Source organism: Lepidochelys kempii, chromosome 23, assembly GCF_965140265.1.
Source record: "Lepidochelys kempii isolate rLepKem1 chromosome 23, rLepKem1.hap2, whole genome shotgun sequence".
NCBI classification, from domain to species: Eukaryota; Metazoa; Chordata; order Testudines; family Cheloniidae; genus Lepidochelys; species Lepidochelys kempii.
This window is the reverse complement of record NC_133278.1, coordinates 1,139,500-1,163,328: the sequence shown is the minus strand read 5'-3', so window position 1 is coordinate 1,163,328 and position 23,829 is coordinate 1,139,500. Positions and strand designations below refer to the sequence as shown.

The 23,829-nt window shown below is 63.5% G+C and overlaps 1 protein-coding gene across 2 annotated transcripts; it reads right to left on the bottom strand.

Annotated features, from left to right (window-relative positions):
• Positions 1-14,373: 14,373 nt before the first annotated feature.
• Positions 14,374-20,878, bottom strand: SERTAD1 (SERTA domain containing 1). Of its 2 annotated transcripts, none has more exons than XM_073321869.1 (2): positions 20,491-20,878; positions 14,374-15,856 (listed from the first exon to the last, which is right to left on the bottom strand). In XM_073321869.1, the coding sequence occupies exon 2, from the start codon at positions 15,850-15,852 to the stop codon at positions 15,109-15,111; it is 744 nt and encodes a 247-aa protein (XP_073177970.1). In that variant the 5' UTR covers positions 15,853-15,856; positions 20,491-20,878; the 3' UTR covers positions 14,374-15,108. The 2 variants fall into 2 exon arrangements, with proteins under 2 accessions (XP_073177970.1, XP_073177971.1); XM_073321870.1 differs by lacking the exon at positions 20,491-20,878 and adding an exon at positions 16,789-20,382.
• Between the last annotated feature and the right edge of the window lie 2,951 nt (positions 20,879-23,829).

Sequence of the window (23,829 nt, the reverse complement as noted above, 5' to 3'; positions counted from 1 at the left end):
TCCAGAGACCAGCCACGGGTTGGTGTTTTTAGGGACCTTCTCCAGGGCGCGGCAGCCTGCGGCCGAGTGCAGAGGGAGTTCACGCTGCCGCGGTTTGCACGGAGGCCGGTTGCCCCTACCCTGCCCCAGTGTCACGATGCAACGTGCGACCCAGTCGGGCCAGCCACCTTGCACAGCAGGGCAAGCGTCCGCACGAGGGACGGGGAAGGGAATTTCGGCTGCTTGCCGCACAGGGCCCCGCACTGAGCTAACTGTGCCTGGCAGCTCCCGCGTTCACTGCTGTCAGCAGCGAGCTGAGCCCTCGGCCTGCCAGCAGAACCGGTGCGAGCGCTTTATAACCCTTCACTCTCCATTTCTCAGGGTTAGCCCGTTCCCAGGTGGGGGAAACTGAGGCAGGGGTCAGGACTCAGGAACTGTCCTGTCCAGCACGCTCCTGCCTACTGTGATGGGGGGGGGGGGGGGAGGAGATGGTGCCATGTCCCTCACAGCTGTGCAAAGCACTAGGGGGATGACTGGTTAGCATCGTGCACTGCTGGGCCTGACGGGCGGAGAGGGAGGAGGGGTCTGCCACCTCGGCTGGGACCGCAGGCAGCAGCAGACCGGGGCAGTAAACGCGCAAAGATGAGGCTGAACCAGGAGGGTCTGTTCCAGGCCCGCTGGAAACAAAATCGCGGCAATCCACCCCCAGCCGCACCTGCCCTGACCCCCAGCGGCCTCGGGGAAGCTCCCAGGTGAAGAACCAGAAGCTGCCAAACCCCCGGGTAGGGCTGGGACCCCGGAGTTCAGGGCTCCCCTTCCCCGCTCTGGGGCTTGGCCTTGCTGGCAGCGGGACAGGAGGAGCCCCTGGCTGGCTGCAGGGCATTCAGATGGGGCAGGGGCCCTGGCAGCAGCGGGACCCGGCTGTAGCTGAGCGATCGCCCGGAGCAGCCCCGGCCCTGGCCCTGGGCAGACACGGAGCGAGACCCCCACCCGCGGGTCACTGCGACAGCAACGGGCTCGGGAAGTGCTGGCCCGGGGGAAGCTGCTCCCGGTTCTCAGAGCCGAACCTCCGGTCCCAGCGGCTGGGAATCACCCCCACCTCCCGGGCACTGGGCGCTGGCCTTCGGGCCAGCTCCTGGGTGCAGAAATCCCCTCGCCCCCAGATCTCGGCTTACCACACCGAGCGGCCAGGGACCAGGCGGTGCCGAGAGCCTTGGTGAAGCAGTCGCACATCTTCCCGCCGCGCCGTCCCCAGCCTGGCCGCGGCCCGCTCTCCCCACCACCCCGCTCCCGGCCGCCGGAGGCTAAAGCCCCCTGCTCACAGCAGAGAATGGGCCGCGGACCCAGCAGATTAGCGCAAACCCGGCGTCAGCATTTCCACTCAGGCAGCGGCCCATTGTTCCCCCTCCCTGCGCAGGGCGGATTTGACGAGGGAGACAAGAAGTTAAAGCCCCTGGCTTCGGTGCCCGGGCGGCGCAGGGGAAGGGCAGGCCGGGCCAATGCCAGGCCCCCGGAGGCCACGCTGGGCCAGGGCTGGGTGCTGGAGGAGGCACTCGCTTTTTTGGGGATAGAACCCAGGAGTCCTGGCTCCCCATCTCAGCAATACGCCCTGTCACGGGGTCCCCGGGCCATGCTCTGGAACTGCTCCCCGCGAAGCCAGGCAGGGCTCTGGGGGAGTCTCCTCTCTGGGAGCAGCCTGTCTGCAGGACACACAGCTCACCCGGCTCCACCTTCCTGGGTCTGACCCCGGAGCATTCAGCCTCCTCTGCCCCTCCCTGCGCTTCCCACAGCGAGTCCGCCCAGGCGGGGTCCTGGGGAAGCCAGAGGGTCCTGCCCCCCAACTCCGCAGTCAGACGGGACTCTCAGCCAGCCAGTAAAACAGAAGGTTTATTAGACGACAGGAACATGGTCTAACACAGAGCTTGTACGTGCAGAGAACAGGACCCCTCAGCTGGGTCCATTTTGGGGGGCAGGGAGCCAGACAACCACGTCTGCCCTTCACTCCATGTCCCAGCCAGTCCCAAACTGAAACTCCCTCCAGCCCCTCCTCCTCTGGGCTTCGTCCCTTTCCCGGGCCAGGAGGTCACCGGATTCCTTTGTTCTCCAACCCTTTAGCTCTCACCTTGCAGGGGGGAAGGGCCAGGCCATCAGTGGCCAGGAAACAGGGTGTCGGCCATTGTCTGTGTCCAGACCCCTGCACACACCTGCCCTCTAGGGCTCTGCAATGATCACACACCCTTATCCCACCCCCTAGAGACTTAAGAACTGCCTAGGGGAAACTGAGGCACCCCCACACTATTCAGAGGAAACATTAAGAACAGTCCCACTTCGATCTCGAAGGGGGGAGAGATGTGACGAACTGAGTGGGGTCACTTTAGCCAGTGACCTGGGGAAGTTTGAAGCCACCAACGTTCCCGGGGATGCCCCAGCATCTCTCCCATTCCTTGGTAGGAGTTACACCAGGCCCTTCCAGTTTCACGCCCTCCCTTAGGTCGGGGGTGGTCAACAACACTTGCAGGCCGCATGTGGGAAGGTTTATGCGGCCTGTGCCCTTTGGCCACCCCAAAACCCCAGGGGGTCAAACTGGGATTGGGTCTTCTCCCCAACAAGCTGGCCAAACACAGCCACTTGGTTATCAGACTGTTTAACGTTCTTAACAGTTTTCACTTCATCTGAGACCTTCTCAAAGCTCTCCACACTGGATCTTTCAACAGGAAAGTCAGTGGATCCATTCACAACAGAAAATTTCTGGCTGTTAGGAACTGAAACTTGCTTGATTAAATCACTTTCACACCCTTCAGTTGCAGTAAACTGCTTGCAAAGACTCCTTGAGGATTCCTTTCCCTGGGGCTTTTCTATGCAACAATTCACCCCTCACAGAAATTCTGCTCTTACCCTCTTTCCCTAGGGCTTGCTCTAGAGGAACACTTTCCTGAGCAACAACAGACTCTTTCTGGGTCTCCCTTACATCCAGAATCATTTCTGGCCCATCCGGCGGATTCCTACACAATCCCCTTTCAGGCAAACTTACAGACTTCCTAGATAAACGGTCAGAAGCATTCTCCTTCCCTTTGCTACACACAAGTTCAGGAATCTTTTCCTTCTTGCTACAGGTTTCCACACCCTCAGTAGGTAACACAATCACACACCTTCATGCTCTCCTTGTGCCCTGGCTAGGATCTCACCCTGATTAGACAGAGTTGCTTCACCCTTTCCCAGCCACACACTAGCAACAGGCAAAATACAAGCACCAGAATTGTCTGGGCTCTGGGATTTTACATAGACACTAACTGGATGCGCCCTAGTTACAGGGCCATTCTCCCGAGCCGACACAAACTTAGGACCCTTCCCTTCCTGGACTTTAGCTGAATCCAGAACCAGCTAACAGGTAAGGTCCAGGGACACTCATCTTCCACTCTCCTCGCCTTCCCACCCTGCTGACTGGACACAGCCATCAGCTCACAAGGCTGCCTAGGCTCATCCAGACTTTCCTTACCCAGCACCTTGCCACTCCCCACAGATCCCCTGCCCTGCCTGTGTCTCCCCCCACTCAGCTGGGGTCTCAGCTCTCCCCGTGCTCAGGGCTGCCCTTGCTGTCCCAGTGGGGGTAGGCAGCGAGCTCGCTGCTTTCCTCACTGCATCAGAGCCAGGGTGAGCCCCCTGAACCCCCCTCTCCGGTGTGCAAGGGGGCAGGGAGCATCTCTCTGTCCCACCCAGCCCCAGGGGTCTGGTTACAGGCAGGCAGGTAGCCTGAGCCTACAGCTCCTCCCCGCTGCTAGCCAGGTCATCTGCATTTTCACTGACCATTTCCCTCTCCACCGATCGGTTCCCTGGATTCAAATTCAAACCCTTGGCAGTTACAGGAGCAGGGCCTGGATCCTGTCCCAAAGAGATACAGTCACCCCACAACAGGGTCTCGCAGCTGGTATCCTGGGGCACCCCAACGACCAGCCAGCCCGACCCCTCCTGGGTCTGCACAGGGATTTGGGCCATAGGCAGGGCGAGGGGCTTCGTCCCTGGGACCCTCACCCAGCTCACACAGCCCCTCAGCCTCTGAGGCTGCACCACCCAGGGCCTGACACCAGTTCTCTCTGTCCCAGGATCTCGCCACCCCAGGAATGTCTCCCCATTGACCATCACCTTCCGCTCCCACTGGGGGTCCGAGGGGCCTGGCCCCAGGAAACTCCACACAGACATACAGGTTGGGGTCAGGAGTGGGAGCCTGTCCACCTCCCCACCCATCTGGCTGACGGAGTCTGTGGCCTTGGGACCCAGCAAGGGAGCTAGACACCGGGGCTTTTCCACAGGGTCCCCCCTGGTTCAAATCTCCAGCCTGCTCAAAGGCAGTGAGGTGGCATCCACATCCCCCCCCTCCTTAACCAGGGGCAGCAATTTAGTCTCGAGGTTCCCTGCGGAACTGGCCCCCCGGGGTCTATCCCCACTCACCCCGGGGAGGTCCCCTAGGCCTCTCCGCTCCCCCACCGCCAGTTCATGCTGCTGCTGCTTCTGCAGCTCTTTCTTGGGCTCTCGCTGTCTCTCACAGTCCTCTTGCTCTCTCGGACTCAGCTCCAATCCCGTCCGTCTCGATCCCCCGATGGGGAACCCGATCGTGAAGACCCCCGTCTGGTCGGGGACAGGAGTCTTGGGGGTGCCTGGCTCCCGCTCCAGCTGCTCCCAGATCCTGCGATAGCCCCATTGGGGTCAGGAATCTGTTCCTTAGAGCGGTCATCCTCCTCCAGCCGCACGATTAACTGTGCTTTGGTGAACTTTCCAACGCTCAAACCTCTCTTTTTGCACAGGGTTACAATGTCCTTCTTAAGGAGACGGGACAGACCATCACTCCGCTCCTCCCAAGTTGTTGTGGACTCACAGGCCTGTGTGTTCTCAGCTCCCCACGGTTTCCAGGGAGAACCCCTAGTGTGCCAGCCCTTCTCGAGGTCACCACCTCTTTGCCAGGGTCAAGCCGCAGACTCCTCCGCCCCCGGGACCGCTCGCTGCAATCCCCCGGGGAACCCTGTTACTGCAAAAGTCCTTCTCTCTCCCAGACCCAAGTCGCAGGCTCCTCCGCCCCTGAAACTGCTCACCGCAGTCCCCAGGGGGACCCCATTACTGCACAGTCCTTCTTGCTGGTCACACACTCCCAGGGGTTAACCGCCCCCTGAAACCGCTCCTCTCTGAGCCTTCAGCACGCCTGGTCCTCGGCAATCCCCCTTTGTTTTACTGCTCCCCTGTCACTTACTGCAGGAAGCGCCATCCGCGGGGTGCAGTACATCCCACCGCTGCCACCAGTTGTCCTGGAGTCCCCGGGTGATGCTCTGGAACTGCTCCCTACGAAGCCAGGCAGGACTCTGGGGGAGTCTCCTCTCTGGGAGCAGCCTGTCTGCAGGGCAAGAGACTTCCCCGGCTTCCACCTTCCTGGCTCTGACCTTGGAGCATTCAGCATCCTCTGCCCCTCCGTGCACTTCCCACAGCCAGTCCGCCCAGGCGGGCTCCTGGGGAAGCCAGAGGGTCCTGCCCCGCAACTCCGCAGTCAGACGGGACTCTCAGCCAGCCAGTAAAACAGAGGTTTATTAGACGACAGGAACATGGTCTAACACAGAGCTTGCAGGTGTAGAGAACAGGACCCTTCAGCCGGGTTCATTTTGGGGGGCAGGGAGCCAGACAACCACGTCTGCCCTTCACTCCATGTCCCCAGCCAGCCCCAAACTGAAATTCCCTCCAGCCCCTCCTCCTCTGGGCTTTGTCCCTTTCTCAGGCCAGGAGGTCACCTGATTCCTTTGTTCTCCAACCCTTTAGCTCTCACCTTGCAGGGGGGAAGGGCCCAGGCCGTCAGTTGCCAGGAAACAGGGTGTCGGCCATTGTCTGTGTCCAGACCCCTGCCCACACCTGCCCTCTAGGGCTCTGCAACAATCATACACCCTTATCCCACCCCTTAGATACTTAAGAACTGCCTAGGGAAACTGAGGCACCCCCACACTATTCAGAGGAAACATTAAGAACAGTCCCACTTCATCATGGGGGGGGGGGTGTGTCGTGCTTTTCCCAGCTGGCCCCAGCATGTCCTCCCGGGGCAGCGTGGGAGCAGCACCTTGATCTATGCACCCTCGTCAGCACCTTGCAAACAGCAGGTCTCGCAAGGTGTTAATTAAAGTGCAATTGGCTGCTCCCCGTGTCGGGGCGGAGGGACCGGGCTGGCAGCAGCGTGTGGGCACCCCAGGAGCAGGAGGGGAGCCCAGGCCCGAGCCGCACAACCCGGAGCCTGTCGCCCATCGGGGACCCAGCGGCCGGGCAGGGGAAGGGCTCTGTGCTGAGATCTGCAGGAGTGACGCGAAGGGCGGAGATGCAGCATCGGGCCCGAGGGAGGCTTGTGCGGATACTTGTCCGACTCCAAACTGGAAAGGAAGAGACCTGCCCTCCCGCCGATACCGGAGTGCGGCGTGGTGGGGGGCCCCGGCCCTCGCTGGAGATCTGCCCCCGGGCCCCGAAAACCACGTCCCTTGGGTCACGGATGGAAGAACGCGCCTCGTGTCTCACAGCAGCAGCCGGTGTGGCCGTGAAGACAAGGGCACGGGCTAGAGGAGGTGGGTGGATTGACCCAGGACTTTCAGTGACTGGCACTTGAATTGGTCAGAGAGAGGAAGTTTGACCAGAAAGCAGCATCCATGGAGGAGAGGGAATGTAGGCTAGTGGTTAGAGCGGGGGGTGGGGAGGGAGAATCAGGACTCCTGGGTTCCATTCCCAGCTCTGCCAGCAGCGCCATGTGCCAGCAGCCCTGGGGGGTTTCTCCTTCTCCGAGTGCACGGTTTAGACCCCACCAAGGCAGAGGGGAGCCGCTCTTCAGCCCAAGGGGAAGGGACACCTCAGTGGTCAGGCAAAGCAGGCCTGAGGGGCTCCAAGCTGGCTGCAGCGAGTCTCCTCACAAGATTCCCGTTTGCAAAAGGGGAGAAATAAAGGAGAAGCTGAGAACTGAAGACCCAAGTTCTCCAAGGCGGTGAGTGACTCTGGGGAGGGGCCCATGACGCCCACAGCCGGGACTCAGGCCCTCCCCAGAGTCACAAGGCTGCTTTCCGAATCCCAGGCTTGCTCTCAAGGGAGAAGGTTGGGCTCTGCTCATTTCCCCTCACAGGGGCCGGGCTGTTGGCGCGCTAGGACCTCGGCTGTCCATGGTGCGCCAGGGGATGCGAGGCCAGGACCGCTCCGCACAGGACCCCGGCCCCTTGGCTGCTGCACTGCCAGGCTCCGGGTTCTCAGCACTTCCCAAGGCAGCGCCCAGGAGGTGCCAGGTTCTGCTCCGAACGAGCCAGGAGGAAAGCCGGGCCGAGGGGAGATAGATATGGAGCCCCCTTTGAAGCCCAGCCACCCCCGCCCCAGATCCCGTCAGGGGAGACACGGTTTGTGCCCTTTCCCTGGGAACAGGCCAAGCTCTGGGAGAGAAGCCCTGCCCAGCTATCGTAAACACAGGACATCCTCTGCCTGCGGCAGCTTCCACCAGGAGACAAGCGGACATGCCCCCAGCCCCACCTCGCAGCCTCTGGAAAGCCCCGGGGCCAGGCTGCCGGAAGCTGCACTGGACGCTGCCTCAGTTCCCCCACTCCAGCTCCAGCAACGTCCCTTCTGCACCGCCTCAGATCCCGACTTCGGTCTGTGGAGCTCTGGGTTTGGAGTCCCAGCTCTGCCGCCGACCTGGGGCCTCTGTTCACCCCCTGACACGGGGCAAAGCCTTCCTGGGTCTGCTTTACGTCAACACGAAGCTCTTCAGGGCAAGGACAGTCTGCTACTGGTGCCCCTTTCGGGCCCAGGCAGGTCGCCCACATTCCAGAGCTGTTTTGGTGCAGAAGAGAAGCTGATGGAGAAGCTGGGGGACACAACGCTGTGACAATGTCTTTGGTCGCTTACAGACACAGCTTTCCCTCGGGCAGCACGAATAAAACACCAGCAGACAGCATCAGCAAAGAGCTTCACGCCCCTTCCCAGCCAGCACTCTGCCCAAAAGCGCTCCCACGGGCGGCTTTGCTCTGAGCCAGGTTCCTCCCAGTGCTAGTTCTGGCTGCCGCTTCGGCTTTCCGCAGCTTCTCTCACGCAGACGCCCCGCTCCAGCGGGCAATTCCCAGCCATCAAACCCCCTCTGCTCAGGTGTGCCTGTGGTCTGGGAGGAGGCTGCGGTTGTTTTAGTGACCTGGTTCCATCACCGAGCTCTCTGCAGCTGTTACACCTGGTTTCAATTAAGTTTGACCCAATTCAGCTCACCATCTGTGTACAGCACCTATCACCATGGAGCCCGTGTGTCCATCGGGTCCCTGCCCCCCCAGTAACAGACGCACACCTCGCACCATTGTGTGCGACGCACCGAGCACGCTCAGGGCCGTGCAAGCCAGCCCCGGCTCCGAAGAGACACTCTGCCGGCCTCCCCCTGCCGCCGTCAGCGACCCCAGCGTACACTCGGCATCAGCACCTCAGTCCCCCTCCTCCGGCGGGAGCGTGCTGGGAGCGGAGAAGGCGGCCGTGTAAATCGCTCCAGCGCCAGACCCAGCTCGGGGCGGGACGTAGCACTTACTGCTGCTGGGGGCGTCCGACGCGCTCCCGTGAGCCGGGCCTTCCGCCGAGAGCCGCGTCGCACCTGACCGGGGCAGTGGAGTGCGGCGTGTCCAACGCCCAGCACGCCTCTCGGGCTTTGTGCTTTCCAGAGAGGGCAGGTCATTATCTGCCAGGCTCAGTGGGGGGGAAGCAGCTTGCCCAAGATCCCCCCGTGGGACAGCGGCCAAGCTAGGAACAGAACCCAGGCGTCCGAGTCCCTACCCCTCCTGAGAGGAGCACTTTGCCCAGGTCCCGCTCGTAAGTCCCCAGGCCCCGAGTCCCAGCCGTCCTGCGCCCCGGGCAGCCGTTCCCACCCACGCAGAGGGGACGCCACGCACCAGTCGTGTGTAACGAGCAAGAGAGGAGGAAATAGGAAGCAGCCACTTGGGTCTGCCCCAACCCCCCCCCGATTAATGCCACAGCCGCGTGCCAGGCCTGGCTGCATGGACTGGCAGCTCCTGCAGAGAGCCCCGTGACCCCGACAAGGGAACGGGGCCCTGCCCTGCCCCCACACACTGCGGCTCCCACGGGGCACGGTCTGTGGGAAGCCACCACCCAGGGCAATGGAGGAGCCGCCCAGGTGGCTGGAAGGAGCGTCACACCCGGTGGAAGGAGAAAGCCCCTCGCAAACAGAGCCCCTGAAAGAGTGGGGGAGTCGAGTAGTTTGCGAGGGTCTTTGCAGCCGCAGCCCCCTCAGGAGCCCTCCCAGAACCCCAGAGCAGCCCTGTCCTGATGCCAAGGCTGGTCCCAGGAGATGGCGTCTTGCCGCAGGGCCGGGCAGGAGGCTTTTGGGACCCCGGATTCATGGTACCTGGCTGTCCCAGGCCAGCACTGCAGGATCACAGCACGTACCGTGCCCGGGGCTGGGGAGAGCCCTGCAGGTCAGCTATGCGGGGCACCTTGCAAACACCCGGTGCTGCAGGGCCGGGCAGGAGGCTTTTGGGACCCTGGATTCATGGTACCTGGCTGTCCCAGGCCAGCACTGCAGGATCACAGCACGTACCGTGCCCGGGGCTGGGGAGAGCCCTGCAGGTCAGCTATGCGGGGCACCTTGCAAACACCCGGCGCTGCCAGTGCACAGAGGGGAAAGGGGGTAGCGCCCGGGGGCTGGGGCCTGGGCACTCAGCACCAAGACTGCCTGCAGCGGGGGGCCCGGAGCCGGGTGCCTGCAGCCAGGGCTGGGAGTCGGGACTCCTGGGCTCTCTGCCGCGCGGAAGTCCCTGGGATTGGGCGGGGGTCAGACGCAGGCTCTGCTGCACGCCCGGTGAATGCCGTTAGCTGGTGATTCCGAGCGCCCAGGGGACACGGAGACAGAGCCCAGAGACACGGTTCTAAGACCGGGCACGGCCCATGGGGCAGGCCCAAAGCTGCGGGCACAGAGAGAATGGGGCATTCATCTCTGCCCGTCCAGGAATGGAGTGGGCTCGCAGGGGAATTCGCACTGCCCGGGGAGTGGGCACAGACCAGCGACTGCTGCCAGCCCCCGACACAATGCGCCTGCCGCAGTCATGCCCCCTGCCGCGCCCAGCACGGGACAGGGCAGGCTCAAGGCCAGGTAGGAGCCCGGGGCCGTGACCCGTCACCCATCCAGAAGGCCTGAGACAGCATCTCGGGCCGACCCTTGGGCCGCTGAGCTGGGCAGCAGAGGGACGTGCCCGGCCGCCTGCAGTGGGAACCTGAGCCCACCGGACGGGCCCCTCGAGGCCACTCGCAGCCCTGGGCGTAAAGAAGCCGCTGGGCTACGCGCCAGGCCCCTGCGGGCCAGACTGGGACATGGCTCCGGCTCGGGCAGCAGGCGGGCACGGGGGAGGAGACCCCACGGGTTGTGAGCTCATGGCTGGGGGGCTGGCTGGCTCCTGGGCGGCCGTAGGGGGACCAGAGACAGAGAGAGGATTTTCCCTACAGGCTGCCCGGGGGCAGCTCTGGGCTGGGACACAGGAGACACGGCCACTCATGCCACTCACCTGTGGGAACTCCTGGCATCTCCGTGGACTCAGTTTCCCCCCTCCAGTCACGTGCGGAAGAATGAGCCTCCTTGGCCGGGTCAGACCCGGAGCTCTTCATGGCAGGGAAAGTGCCTGGGACCGAGTCTGTGCAGCGCCTGGCACGACGGCCCCCCATCGCAGCCCGGGCAGCGTCTGGCACGAAGGGCCCCCAGAACCGCGGCCGGGGGGCCCCCTCCCCAGCCGGACCCCAGGGCCACGGGGGCTGCTCTTACCTTGGGGAGCCGCTGCCCCGCCCGCCGCCGGCTCGGCGCCTTCCCCAGCCCAATTAGCACCTCGTTAGCCCCGGCCCAGCCCCCGGCCGGCTGCGCTGCAGCCTTTAACCCTTCGCTCAGGTGACGACCCAAACCCGCTCCCCCGGGCCTGCGACTGGGCTCCAGGGGGAGCGATCCACCTTCTCCCCGGGCTTAGGGCAATGGGGTAGTGGCTGCAGGCCCCCGCCGGGATCGGGGTCCCGTCGGGCCGGGCGCTGCCCAGACCCGGGCCGAGATCGGGGCCCCGTCGGGCCGGGCGCTGGCCAGACCCCAACTGAGATCGGGGCCCCGTCGGGCCGGGCGCTGCCCAGACCCCGGCCGAGATCGGGGCCCCGTCGGGCCGGGCGCTGCCCAGACCCCAGCCGAGATCGGGGTCCCGTCGGGCCGGGCGCTGCCCAGACCCGGGCCGAGATCGGGGCCCCGTCGGGCCGGGCGCTGGCCAGACCCCAACTGAGATCGGGGCCCCGTCGGGCTGGGCGCTGCCCAGAGCCCGGCCGAGATTGGGGCCCCGTCGCGCCGGGCGCTGCCCAGACCCCAGCCGAGATCGGGGCCCCGTCGGGCCGGGCGCTGCCCAGACCCCGGCCGAGATCGGGGCCCCGTCGGGCCGGGCGCTGCACACACTCACTGTAAGCTGTTTGGGAGCAGGACTCGCTCACACACAACAGAATTATGATGATTTATTTTCCCTGCCAATGTGGCAGAAGGTTGGCTTGTAAACACCCAATGGCTGCGGGTGCTGGGAGCTCCGGGTGCCCCCCGGACAGAGGGGACTGAGGCCCAGCGAATGGAGGGGCTGATTTTCCAGAGAGACTGGCACACGCTGCCCCAAAGCCACTCGCCCCCAGTCACCCAGGGAGCTGGGACCAGACACCCGTCTCCAGCGTCCCAGGCCTCAAGGTCAAGCACCCTCCTCCATCTCCTGCCCTCAGTGCAAACACCCGGCTTCGGGGTACGGTGGCAGAGTGGCCGAGGTAACTGGCATCCGAGTTTGCAGAAAGGAACCTCTCCCGAGCTGCCAGGAAGGAGCAGCAATGGGCAGAGCCCCTCTGAGCTATTGCTCAAAGGACGGCGGGCGTAGTCCTGCTCAGCCAGCTCCGGGCAGCCGGCTCCACCGCTCCGGGAAGTGGATGGGTGACAATCCTTTCTGGAGGGTTTGTCATTTCCTGCCGGGCTGCTGCTTCCTGGTCATGGAAGGTGCCGCTTTGAACAGCCGGCTGCGCTCAGATCCTGGCTCTGTTACATGCTCTCAGCTGGGGTCTGGGCAGCGCCCAGCACGACAGGGCCCCAATCCCGGCTGGGGTCTGGGCAGCACCCGGCCTGATGGGGCCTGATCTTGGCTGTGGTCTGGGCAGCGCCCGGCGCAACGGGGCCCCAATCTTGGCTGAGGTCTGGGCAGCACCTGGCCTGACGGGGCCTGATCTTGGCCGGGGTCTGAGCAGCGCTCGACCTGACGGGGCCTGATCTTGGCCGGGGTCTGGCCAGCGCCCGGCGTGACGGGGCCCCGATCTCAGTTGGGGTCTGGCCAGCGCCCGGCGTGACGGGGCCCCATGGTGACGGGTAAAGCGTTGTCAAACGGGTGTGTTTTCTATGTGGGGCAGAGTCTCTGCTGATTCTCCTTGTTTTCTTTGTCCATGGGCTGCCCCCCATCCCTCCCATTCCTGCCCGGTCTCAGCCAGAGACGTGGGAACCCACCACTCTGACTCGGCTCCTCCGGCCCGGGCACAACCTGCCCTGGAGCGGAAGGAAGCAGACGCTGGGAATGTTTCTTCCCAAGCTCCCGCCTCTCCCCCGCCCCTGAGCGAGTAGCTGACCCCTGGGGGGAAGCGTGCGGCTGTGTGGGTCCTGCAGGAGCCGGCAGCTGCCCAGCGTGGGACCTTTGGGACCCCGCCATGCGCCTGTTTTGGGGGGGGCACGCTCCAGGGAGGGGGTCAGTTTCCTACAGACAGTGAGGAGTTGGCAGAGGCCCAGCAGTTGAACGCCCAGGCCAGTGATGGGGTCTCACCATCTCATTTGCCGACCCCCGGGAGCTGGGGAGGGCGGGAAAGCTGCCCCCTGCTGGCGCTGGGCCCTCACGCGGGGGCAGTTCTTTGTTCGGCGCCGGGGCAGAGCACAGCGGAGCGGCCGCAGCACCGGTGCCAACCACTGCACACGGCGAGCGGGACGCGGGCCGGGCGCCAGCTGCCAGGGCCAGGGAGCAGAGTTCAAGGCTGGCGGCGAAATCTGCCCGGCTTTGCCCGGTAACAGCAGTCGCTGGTGAACTCTGTCCCGCAGCAGGGGCCGGGCAGCGAGGAGCCAGAGACACCCTCCTTCCCCTCGCCGCCAGCCAGGGGCAAAGTCCCAGCTGCTGGTAACCCCCGAGCACGCGGGTCCGTGGGGCAGAGTCGCCGGGTGCATCCCCGGGGAGCAGCAGCAGGCAGACCCCCCGTGTGCCAAAGCAGCCCCAATGCACAACCAGAGAGGGGGCAGTGGGGGCTACTGGGTCTGGCCCTGGGCAAGGAATTGGGGGCCCTGGACTCTAATCCTGGCTCTGCCACCCACACCAGCTGCTTGCCTTGTGCCCAGACCCATGGCGCCCCTGGAAAACAAACGGTGCCAGTCCCCTGAGGCCTGAGCCACCACGCTGGGGATGCTGAGCCAGGTGCCCCATGTTACGGAGGAGCAGCCAGAGGCACTGGGCCCCGGGACGGCAGCTCCAGGCCCAGGAACCCCACGCTGCAGACCCAGGGCCGCGGGCACCTGCTGACCCCAGCCCAGCGCCAGGGGCTGCGTCCAGAGCCCGGCTGAAGCGGCTGCTTCAAGATGGCTGATTTCCCATGGGGGGAAAGGGGACCTGGTAGTGCCAAGACCCCCCTGCTCTTAGCTAGCCCCTCCCTCTGCGGCCCCTGAAGGGCTGTGCAGCCAGCAGGGGTGGGAGGCAGGACACCTGGGTTCGAAGCACCGGGCGGGAGTGTGATCAGAGTGGGGATGTCCCAGCACCCTGGAAGGGGACAGTCGTTGGCCACTGGTCCCAGAAGGGGACATGACTGCTGACAGTTCCACAGTGAGTCAGGGGCCAAGACAGGGAGAGAACCCAGACATCCTGGCTCCCAACCCCCCTGCTCTAACCACTAGACCCTGCCCCCCTCCCAGAGCTGGGATAGAACCCAGGCGTCCCGCTGTTACAATCAAGCTCTGATGGGCTCAAACAGGGATCTTTATCTCTGTGTCTCCATTGGGACTAGTCCCAGCCGTCTAACCTCCCACACACACACCTGGACACGGTGTGGCTGGGACCCCACCCAGCAGCGGCACCGGTTCCCCGGGACCAGAGCCAGCTTCACACGGGCGAGTGGGCACACCGGGTGCATACTGGGCTCTGGGCCGGGGGTGAGCGGGGGGTCTCTGCAGGATCACTCTTGGTGGGAAGTAATGCAGGTCAATGGAGTGGGGGTCTGGCCCACGGGTAAGTGACACAGGGAACAGCCCGAAGGAAAGAGGGGCAGACGAGATGCAGCCACCCAGGACTTGAGGCTGGCGCGGCAGGGCGGCAGGAAGGGCTTGCGGGTGCAAGGAGGCAGTGGGAGCAGGGTGCAGAGCCAGGGGTGTTATTTTCCTTTCAAAGCAGTTCACAGCGGCTTTTCAGGTGCTTCCGACACTTTCCCCGTCGCTCAGACAATAAGTTATTTCCAAACCGTTCAGAGCCCAACCTGGGATCCACCAAGGGCCAGGAAATGGCCTCTTACCCTCCTCCCAGCCACGGCTCATCTTGCTATGATGGGGGGGGGCTGGGGGTGAGACCGGGGGGGCAGGGCACTGGGGAGGGGCTTACTGAACATGTTGCCATTCTTGGCTCTTGCTCTTGGGCCAGGGGTTACGGTGGCTTTAAGGCCCCTTTGTGCTCCCTGTATTCTGAGCTCTGGTGTCAGTTAGAGCAACCTCAGGGCTGCTCTAACTGATGCTTCTCCCCCTATGGGCCCCAGGGGGCAGAGAACAGCCCCAGGACAGTGTGCTCCAGCCATGCCCCTGATCCACCCCCTACATCAGGGGCTGGGAGCAGGGCCCTTACACCCGCTCTGCACTGACCAGGGAGACCCTTACGCATGGGAACCCTCAGGGGGCCGACGCCACCCCAGGGCATGGCAGAGGGGCCCAAGCCTGACTGAGAATTCAGGCCGAGGAACATGGGGCCGGGTCTGCAGCAGGTATCAGCCGGCTCCACTGACAGTGCCGGATTTACCCCAGCTGAGGATCGGGCCCCTGGTAAATTAGTCATGGGGTATTTAATACTGTCAGCCTCCCTCTGCCCCCCACCCCTGCCCTCAGAGCGCGTGTCCCCCCACGAGCACGTCCATCAGGTAGTCCAGGTCGCTCATGTCCAGCCGGTCCTCGGCGCCGGCCAGCGCCTTGCTGTCTGAGTCCTCGGCGCCGGAGAAAGCCTTGAAGCCGGAGAGGCTGGTGGGCGACCACAGGTCGCAGTCGTACATGGAGGTGTCGATGTCCTCAAAGATGTCCTCCAGGCCGTCCTCCAGCAGGGAGCCGGCTGAGCTGAGCAGCTCCAAGGGGCCCAAGCAAGGGGCTGAGGTCCGAGCCAGCTCCTGCTTGGCTCCAGACTCGCTGGCCAGCAGCTGCTCCTCTTCGGGCCGGGCAGGGCTCAGGACCTCCACCTGGCCCAGGTCCTCCAGGATGGCGGAGATGGAGGCGTCCCTGGTGGAGAGGAGGAGATCGTCCCCCTGGTTGTCGGAGGGTGGCTGCCGGCAGGGCTCCGACCCACTGTCCCTAGAGTCTGAGGCAGGGGCAGGAGAATCCACCCCGGACAGGGCCTTGGGGCTGTCTGGGGTCACTGGCCCCCCGGCCTCCTGCTGCATCTGGTCCTGCATCCGGCGCAAGGTGTTGGCCACCAGCACCAAGTGCCGCAAGTTGGGTTCCACGAGCCGCAGGCTCTGGTGCAGCTTCAGCATGGAGATGTTGAACAAGGAGCTGGCCGGGGCGGCGCCGGGGTCCCGGGGCTCTGGCTCACCGCCCTCCATCTCCCCCCGCGTGCGCTTCACGCCTTTGGCCAGCATGGGTCTGCAACAGAGACGGGAGCCGTGAGTTCCACCGGCCTGCAGCCTCAAGCGCACCCAGGCGCAAGGCCCGGCCGCCTGACCACAGGGCGCCGGACTCCTGGGTTCTTTCTCCAGCTCTGGGAGTGGAGCTGCATCTAGTGGTTAGAGCGGGGGGGCTGGGAGCCAGGACTCCTGGGTTCTCTCCCCAGCTCTGGCAGGAAGTGGGGTCTGGTGAGCGGGGGCAGGGAGCCAGGACTCCTGGGTCCTACTCCCAAGTGTTGTTATTCAGTCCCAGCAATCTAGCCCCAGTGGACACAAGACCAGGCAGCTGGGGGTCACCTCCATGAGCAGGGGCTCCTCCAGCTCTGGTTGTCCTGGTGACGCAACACCCCCCAAGGGAGGGGGATTAGCCTCCTGGAGCCATTGGGCAGCCCCAGTTGGGGGAGGGTATTTAACTCCTCCCTGCCCATTCTCGCCCCTCTGAGACCCGCTCCTGTGTCCCCAGTCTTGGGCTGCCATGATCCGTGAGCACTGCCCAGTCTTTCCCCTATGGGGCAGGGCAGGCCTGGGAGCCCCACAGTGCAGATGGGGGCTGAGGCCCAGAGACGCTGGCCCAAGGCTGCAGAGTGTCTGTGGAAAAGCAGGGGAGCTGAACTCAGGTCTGCAAAGCCCCAGGCAGCTGCCCTAAACACTGAACCAACTGCCCCACGGCTAAGGCCCCAGCGTAGCCGGGCCTCAGGGACGGGGCTGACTCGTGAGCCAGTTTCAGTTTATGCCAAACTACTCAGGCATGTTCTAGTGGTTAGAGCAGGGGGGCTGGGAGTCAGGACTCCTGGGTTCTATCCCAGCTCTGCCACAGATGCCCTGTGTGCCCATGGGCACAAGACCCACCCCCTTTCAGTGCCTCAGTTTCCCCCCTCTGTCACCCCAGGATAGCAGCACCAAGGGACTCACCTGAGCTGTTGTCACTAAGCTGCAGATGGGGCCCCTGCGTCTGACAACCCGTCCCCTCCGGGAAGCGAAAACCTTCTCCCTGGAGATTTAACCCCAGCTCCCTACAGCGGAAGAGGGGCCCACACCCCTCTCCTGCAGGCCGACACCCTCCCTCTGGAGCTCTCTTCCCAGGCAGCCGGGGAGGAGACGGGATCCGGCTCAGCCTCCCCCAGCCGAGGCCTCCCTGCGGTTCCTCCCCCTGCCGGAGCTGCCAAGGCTGGAAAGCTCCAGAGAGGGGAGTGCGGGAGAGACACCAGCCCGGCCCTTAACTGGCTTGATCCCCGCTGGCCTGGAGGTGTCAGTCAATAGTGAACTATACAGCCTGGGGGTGCCTATACTGTCCTATAGAGCCTGCCCTTCCTAAAGGGGGGGTTGTTCAGTTCCTGTGCAATGGCATTGTATAGGGGACGTGGTTGTATAGCTTTGAGCACTGGGCCATATGGGCCCTGGAAGGAGTCTGAGTCCCCCCACTTTTCCCCTCCTCTCCCCGAGTTCCCATGAGGGGTGCCCGCACCCTCCAAAGCATAGACCCGAAGTGGGGCCGGGGATCTGCACTTCTGGCTGTCACGGAGTCCCCGGGCGATGCTCTGGACCTGCTCCCTACGAAGTCCGGCAGGACTCTGGGGGAGTCTCCTCTCTGGGAGCAGCCTGTCTGCAGGACACACAGCTCCCCCGGCTTCCCCCTTCCTGGGTCTGACCTCGGAGCATTCAGCCTCCTCTGCCCCTCCCTGCGCTTCCCACAGCCAGTCCGCCCAGGCGGGGTCCTGGGGAAGCCAGAGGGTCCTGCCCCCCAACTCCGCAGTCAGACGGGACTTTCAGCCAGCCAGTAAAACAGAAGGTTTATTAGACGACAGGAACACGGTCTAAACCAGAGCTTGTAGGTGCAGACACCAGGACCCCTCAGTCAGGTCCATCTTCGGGGGGCAGGGAGGCCAGAGGCCCATCTGGCCCTCCCCCCATTTCCCCAGCCAGCTCCATCCAATGAAGTGAGCTGTAGCTTATGCTCAAATAAATGTGTTCGTCTCTAAGGTGCCACAAGTCCTCCTTTTCTCTCTCCAGCAATCTCCCCCAGAATCCCCCCGCCCCCCCCAGCTCCTCCTGCAGCCTTTGTCTCTCTCCCGGGCCAGGAGAAAACCTTTGTGTGGGGGGGGGGGGTGTCAGCCATCAGTGGCCAGGAGACAGGGTGTCGGCCATTCTCTGCCTAGACAGCCTCACACTGCCCTCTAAGGCTCTGCAACGATCACCCTCCCTTATCCCACCACCTAGAGACTTAAGAAAGGCATAGGGGAAACTGAGGCACCCACACAATATTCAGAGAGAACATTAAGAACAGTCCCACGTCGTCACACTGGCTCCCCCAAACCAGTACTGGCCAAAGCCCCGGGGACACTGCCCCGCCCTGTCCCTTTGCCCCCAACCCAGGGCAGGGAGGGAGCAGCAGGGACGCAAGGGGGGTTTCCTGGCGCTCCCTGATGCCTGCCCAGGCCTGAGGCTGCCAGGCTGGGGCCAGGGCACCGTGCCAGGATCATGGCCCGTGGGATGCAGCAGAGCTGCTGTGCCAGAGGCGTCACTGCACCCCCTGTGCGCGCCACGGAGATGACACAACGTGACTAACGCTGCAGTGTCGTGCGGGTGACAGATGAATCACAGCCCATGGTTTCCAGGCACCTGCCTCCTAAGGGCTCGACACAAACCAAGCTGCTAGGCGCCAGGCGGGACCCAAGGCAGCATTCAAACCAGTGAGCAGGTCACAGGGCTGGTTCCATTCCCAGCTCTGCCCTGGGTGGCCTTGAGTACATCCCCTCCCTGTGCCTCAGTTTCCCCTCTCACCGTTGCCTACTCAGATGGGGAGCTCTTTGGGGCAGGGGCTGCCTCTCTGGCAGAGTCTGTGCAGCACCTGGTGTGATGGGCCCCAGAGCCTGATTGGGGCCCTCGGGTGCTACCTTAATATGAATTATTAGTTATCATGGATGTCGTATTATCCTCGTTAATCGTTGGTATTAGAAGCAGGGACCACTGCTACAAGGCACCGTACAAATGCCCCAAAGAACTATCAGTCGACGTACTGATACAGTATATGTGCACACAGCACCTAGCGTGACAGGGCCTTGATTTCCTACCGGCTGTTACCACGGTACCCAAGTGAGCTGTAGCTCACGAAAGCTCATGCTCAAATAAATGGGTTAGTCTCTAAGGTGCCACAAGTCCTCCTGTTCTTTCTGCGAATACAGACTAACACGGCTGCTACTCTGAAACAAATAGGGATCTTTGCAAAGCACTTCACAGAGGAGGCCACACATCCTCTCTCTTCTAGGAATGGGGAAACTGAGGAACAGGGCACCACAACTTGCCCAAGGTCACCCAGTAGGCCAGGGAGAGCCAGGGCTAGAACTCAGGTCTCCTAAGTCCCAGACAACTGCTCTGTCTTCCAGACCACACGGCCCATTTGCCATGGCTTTCAGCTGCAGCCGGCAGCACCTGGCACTCACTTGGCAGGGGGGCAAGTGGGTGCCCCAGGTACATGGAGAATCAGACCCAGAGAGATTTAAACATGTGCAGATCCAGGGCACCAGCCTGGCAGCTCTGGGAAGCCTGAACCCTCTTTGAGCAGGAGCAGCAGGACCCAGTTGCCCCACACCCAGCCCCCTGGCAGCATGTCTTGGTCCTGTCCTGGAGCAGGTGAGAGGAGAATGAACCCTACCCATTATAATGTCCTTGCTCTGATGGGGGGCTTTGCACTTGGAGGTCTCCAGGCAACCTGCACATGATGTAGTGATGCCTACAGATGGGGAAACTGAGGCTCAGACAGGAAAGTCACTTCCCCAAGGTCATGAAAGAGAACCCAGGCGTCCTGAGTCCCAGTGCAGGGTCCTATGGACTGTGCCTGCCAGAAGAGCCATTCGCCCATGGTCTGTGCGCCCTTGGGAACCTGGACTGGGCCAGACTCCAGGGGCCCACAACTCCGGCTGCACATTGTTCCATGGCTGGAGGCTGCTGAGGAGCAAAACCGGCAGGCAAGGAAGCCGTGAGAACGACTGTGCCCCTCGAGCCAAAGCTCAGTGCCCGGAGCTGGGGAGGGGCACGGCCGGGTCTGATCCCAACCCCCTGGGCTTTCCTCCCCGGCCCAAAGGTTTCCTTTCTAAAGGGGGCGATTTTGTTTCCTAGGTAGGTTAGTTATTTTTCGCCCCACAGCCAGAATGGGGAGCTAGACACCCCAATGGTGGACGCTTGGCAAAGAGGGAACCCCCCCAGGGACCCCCCGACACCCCCATTCATCTGCCCCACTGCCCGGGGGTGCCGCCTGCTACCTGCCCCTTGCCGGGGGTCCCCAGTGCTCCATGCATTGCAAGGGGGGCTGCCCCTGTTCCGTGCCTCGCCCCGGGGGTCTCCCCGTTACCCCCCCAGGCCCGGGGGGGTCTGCCCGTTGCTCGGGGGGGGGCAGCCCCACGCGGCGGGCGGAGCAGCGGCGGGGGCGGGTGAGTCACGCAGCAGCCGGAGCCTCCTTTCCCGCCCGCCCCGGGTGACTCACCGGGCTCCGGCTCCCGGCCCCGGGCTCCCCCCAGCGGCCGCCCCGAGCTCCCCCCGTCCCCGTCCCCGTCCCCGTCCCGTCCCGGGGCAGCGCGAGCCCAGCAACCAGACCCCTCCAGACCCTTATTTACATACCCGGATCCTCAGGGCCCAATCAGCGGGGTTTGGAACGCGCCGCGCAGCCAATCAGCACCCGGCATCTTCCCCTCCGGCTCCGAAACCGACTCGGCCACCGGGAATTGCTACATCTGCCCTGCTGCGCCAGGCCCCGCCCCTCCCATTGTCCGGGGGAGGAGGGGAAGCAGCGCGCCAGCCAATAGCGGGGCTCGGCCGCACGCCTCATCTGCATACAGTGGGCGGACGGGACTGAATCAACACAGCTGGAGGGCGGGGCGGGGCGAAAGGAAAGACCAAGAGGCCCTGGCCCACTGCCATCTGATTGGCCCGGGCCAAGCGGCTCATCTACATACAGAGAGCGGACGTGAGCGACTCAAGCGAGAGGCGGGGCGGGCGGTTTGAGTGACAGGCCCGGCAGGGGGCGGGGGTGGGATGAGTTTGTCGGGGCTCAGCCTGGAGCTGCTGGGGGTGGGGTGGAGGAGGGGGGGAAGGAGGAGACCCAGGGCATGCCCCCCCTCCACTCCCCTGGCCCTCACCAGCCCCACTTCCCCAGCCACCTTAGTGCAACCAGCATTGGTCCTTAGACATGGATCTGCATCGAAGCCACAGGGCCCATCTACCCTGGTTTCCTGCCTCGTTCCATCCAGGGCGGTTCCAGCCAGTCCCCCCCCAGCGCAGCACAGCGAGGGTGAGACCTGCCGAGCCAGGCAGCCGCAGAGCATCAGGATTCATGTGATTTAGAGGAAGGTGAAAACAGCCATAGGGCTCAGAAGCGAAAGTGAAAGGGCCAGCTTTGCCCTGCGACCAGCTGAGCTGGGGTGCAAACAACCCCCAGGCAGCAGGTCCCCAGCATTGCACATCAGGCCCACGCCTTGGCCTGAGCCGCCTTCAGCCTTTTCCAATCATCACCCCTCTGACCGGCGTCATGTCAGCACCCCCAGCTCATTCCTCTCTGCCACACCGGCGCCCCAGGGCCTCAAAAACATCTCTCTCACCCCCGGAACTCGGCCCAACAAAGGTCTCCCTGCCCCCCTCCTCCCTCTACTATCTCCAAAGCAGACCAGGCCCCCAGCAGCCAGGCACCACCATATGCCTGGGAGACGGCCCCTGCCCTGGGAGTCCCCCAGGGATTAGACAGAGGGGGAGACAGAAGCACAGAGCAGGAGAGAAACTTGCCCAGGCACCTGGAGTGTGCCTAGAACCCCGCGCTCCCCTTTTCCCTCCCAGTGGCCCCATTCACTTGACCCTGCTGGGCGTAGAACCCCGCTCTCCCCGTGGCCCCATTCACTCGACCCTGCTGGGCGTAGAACCCCGTTCTCCCCGTTCCCCTCCCAGTGGCCCCATTCACTCGACCCTGCTGGGCGTAGAACCCCGCTCTCCCCGTTCCCCTCCCAGTGGCCCCATTCACTCGACCCTGCTGGGCGTAGAACCCCGCTCTCCCCGTTCCCCTCCCAGTGGCCCCATTCACTCGACCCTGCTGGGCGTAGAACCCCGCTCTCCCCGTGGCCCCATTCACTCGACCCTGCTGGGCGTAGAACCCCGTTCTCCCCGTTCCCCTCCCAGTGGCCCCATTCACTCGACCCTGCTGGGCGTAGAACCCCGCTCTCCCCGTTCCCCTCCCAGTGGCCCCATTCACTCGACCCTGCTGGGCGTAGAACCCCGCTCTCCCCGTGGCCCCATTCACTCGACCCTGCTGGGCGTAGAACCCCGTTCTCCCCGTTCCCCTCCCAGTGGCCCCATTCACTCGACCCTGCTGGGCGTAGAACCCCGCTCTCCCCGTTCCCCTCCCAGTGGCCCCATTCACTCGACCCTGCTGGGCGTAGAACCCCGCTCTCCCCGTGGCCCCATTCACTCGACCCTGCTGGGCGTAGAACCCCGTTCTCCCCGTTCCCCTCCCAGTGGCCCCATTCACTCGACCCTGCTGGGCGTAGAACCCCGTTCTCCCCGTTCCCCTCCCAGTGGCCCCATTCACTCGACCCTGCTGGGCGTAGAACCCCGCTCTCCCCGTTCCCCTCCCAGTGGCCCCATTCACTCGACCCTGCTGCGTCCAGGGAGCAGCTGAGCGGGTGGACAGAGGTGTTTCCAGGTGTGTGAAGCTGGTACCGCGAGGAGAGGCCATTCAGACAGCAGGCTACCTGGGCGGGGAGTGGGAGCAGGTACACTGATAGGAGCCCTGAGCCCAGCTGCAGGGGAAATGCGCTTCCAGGGGAAAGACTGCCCAATGCAACAGCCCTGCCGCTTTCCTGGCTTCCCGGGCCCAGCTCCTCGCTGCTACCTGAAGTGATTCCTCGGCCGCCGGTGTTGCTTTTTCAAATGCCATTTTGAAAACACACCACATTTTGCACCAATCAGCCCGTGCTCGCCTGAGCTTTGTCAGAGGAAGGATGAGAGACAAACCCCAAGCCACCCCTCCACATCCGACCACTCGGTCCGCAGGGAAAACCTGCCCCCCCTCCAAAGATGCGCTTGGGAGCTTAAATTCAGAACTCCCCTGGACGCTCAAAGCCATGGTCTCACCAGACGCTGCTTTTATGGTTCATTACAAACCACCTGCCACCTCCAAACCCTCCTTTGGCCTGTGACTGCAGAGGTGTTATTTACCCACCTCATTTCAAGGGGTTTCTTGCAAGGTGCTAACCCTCCTGCTGAGCAGTCCGGCCCGCCTTGTACGGAGCAGCGACCCCCCAGTCGCCCTCACGGTGCACTTCGTCCAGGCTGCAGCAGCTGGAACATGTCTCTGCCATCGCCCCCGGCCGCCCCGTCAAATAGATTACTTCCCCACCGTGTCTCTCTCCATTTGGGTTTTTAAACACGATCAGACCCAAGGCCCCAGGCCAGATCTCACCAGCTCCCCGCCCAGCAGACCAGGGCCCTCCAGGGTTAACTCACCAAGCTGCCGGCCTGACATTAACAGTGATGTGCCTGCTACCGGATCCCGTGCCAAGGGCGCTGGCAGCCCAGGCTCAGAGGCGTGGCAGGGCCGGCACACAAGTCGTTCTTTACTTTAGCGGAGTGGGAGCAACTTCGGCCTGAACGTTCTGGCCCCAGACAGGCTGTTCCCAGGCGCACCCTGAACGTGCAGTTACTGTGTTCGCGCTGCCCAGCTGCAGCAGAAAGAGCTTATCACTCTGCCCAGTGATTGCTTCCAGATGCTAGCAAACCAGCCGCGCGGCTGGGCAAAGGCAAAGACCGGTCCTTAGGAGACAGCCATTTCCTACCAGCTTCTAGACGGGCAAAATCTGAAAACAAACCACAGATGAGATTTTGGAAAAAGTCCCACAAATAGGGCAATTTCTTCCCTCGTCTTTACCGAGAGGCTGCTTCTCACTCACGGACAAGCCCTGCCTGGGGCCAGTT

Excerpts from the sequence above, each read along its gene's own strand:
- SERTAD1 (XM_073321869.1), bottom strand. The coding sequence starts at position 15,852 with ATGCTGGCCAAAGGCGTGAAGCGCACGCGGGGGGAGATGGAGGGCGGT.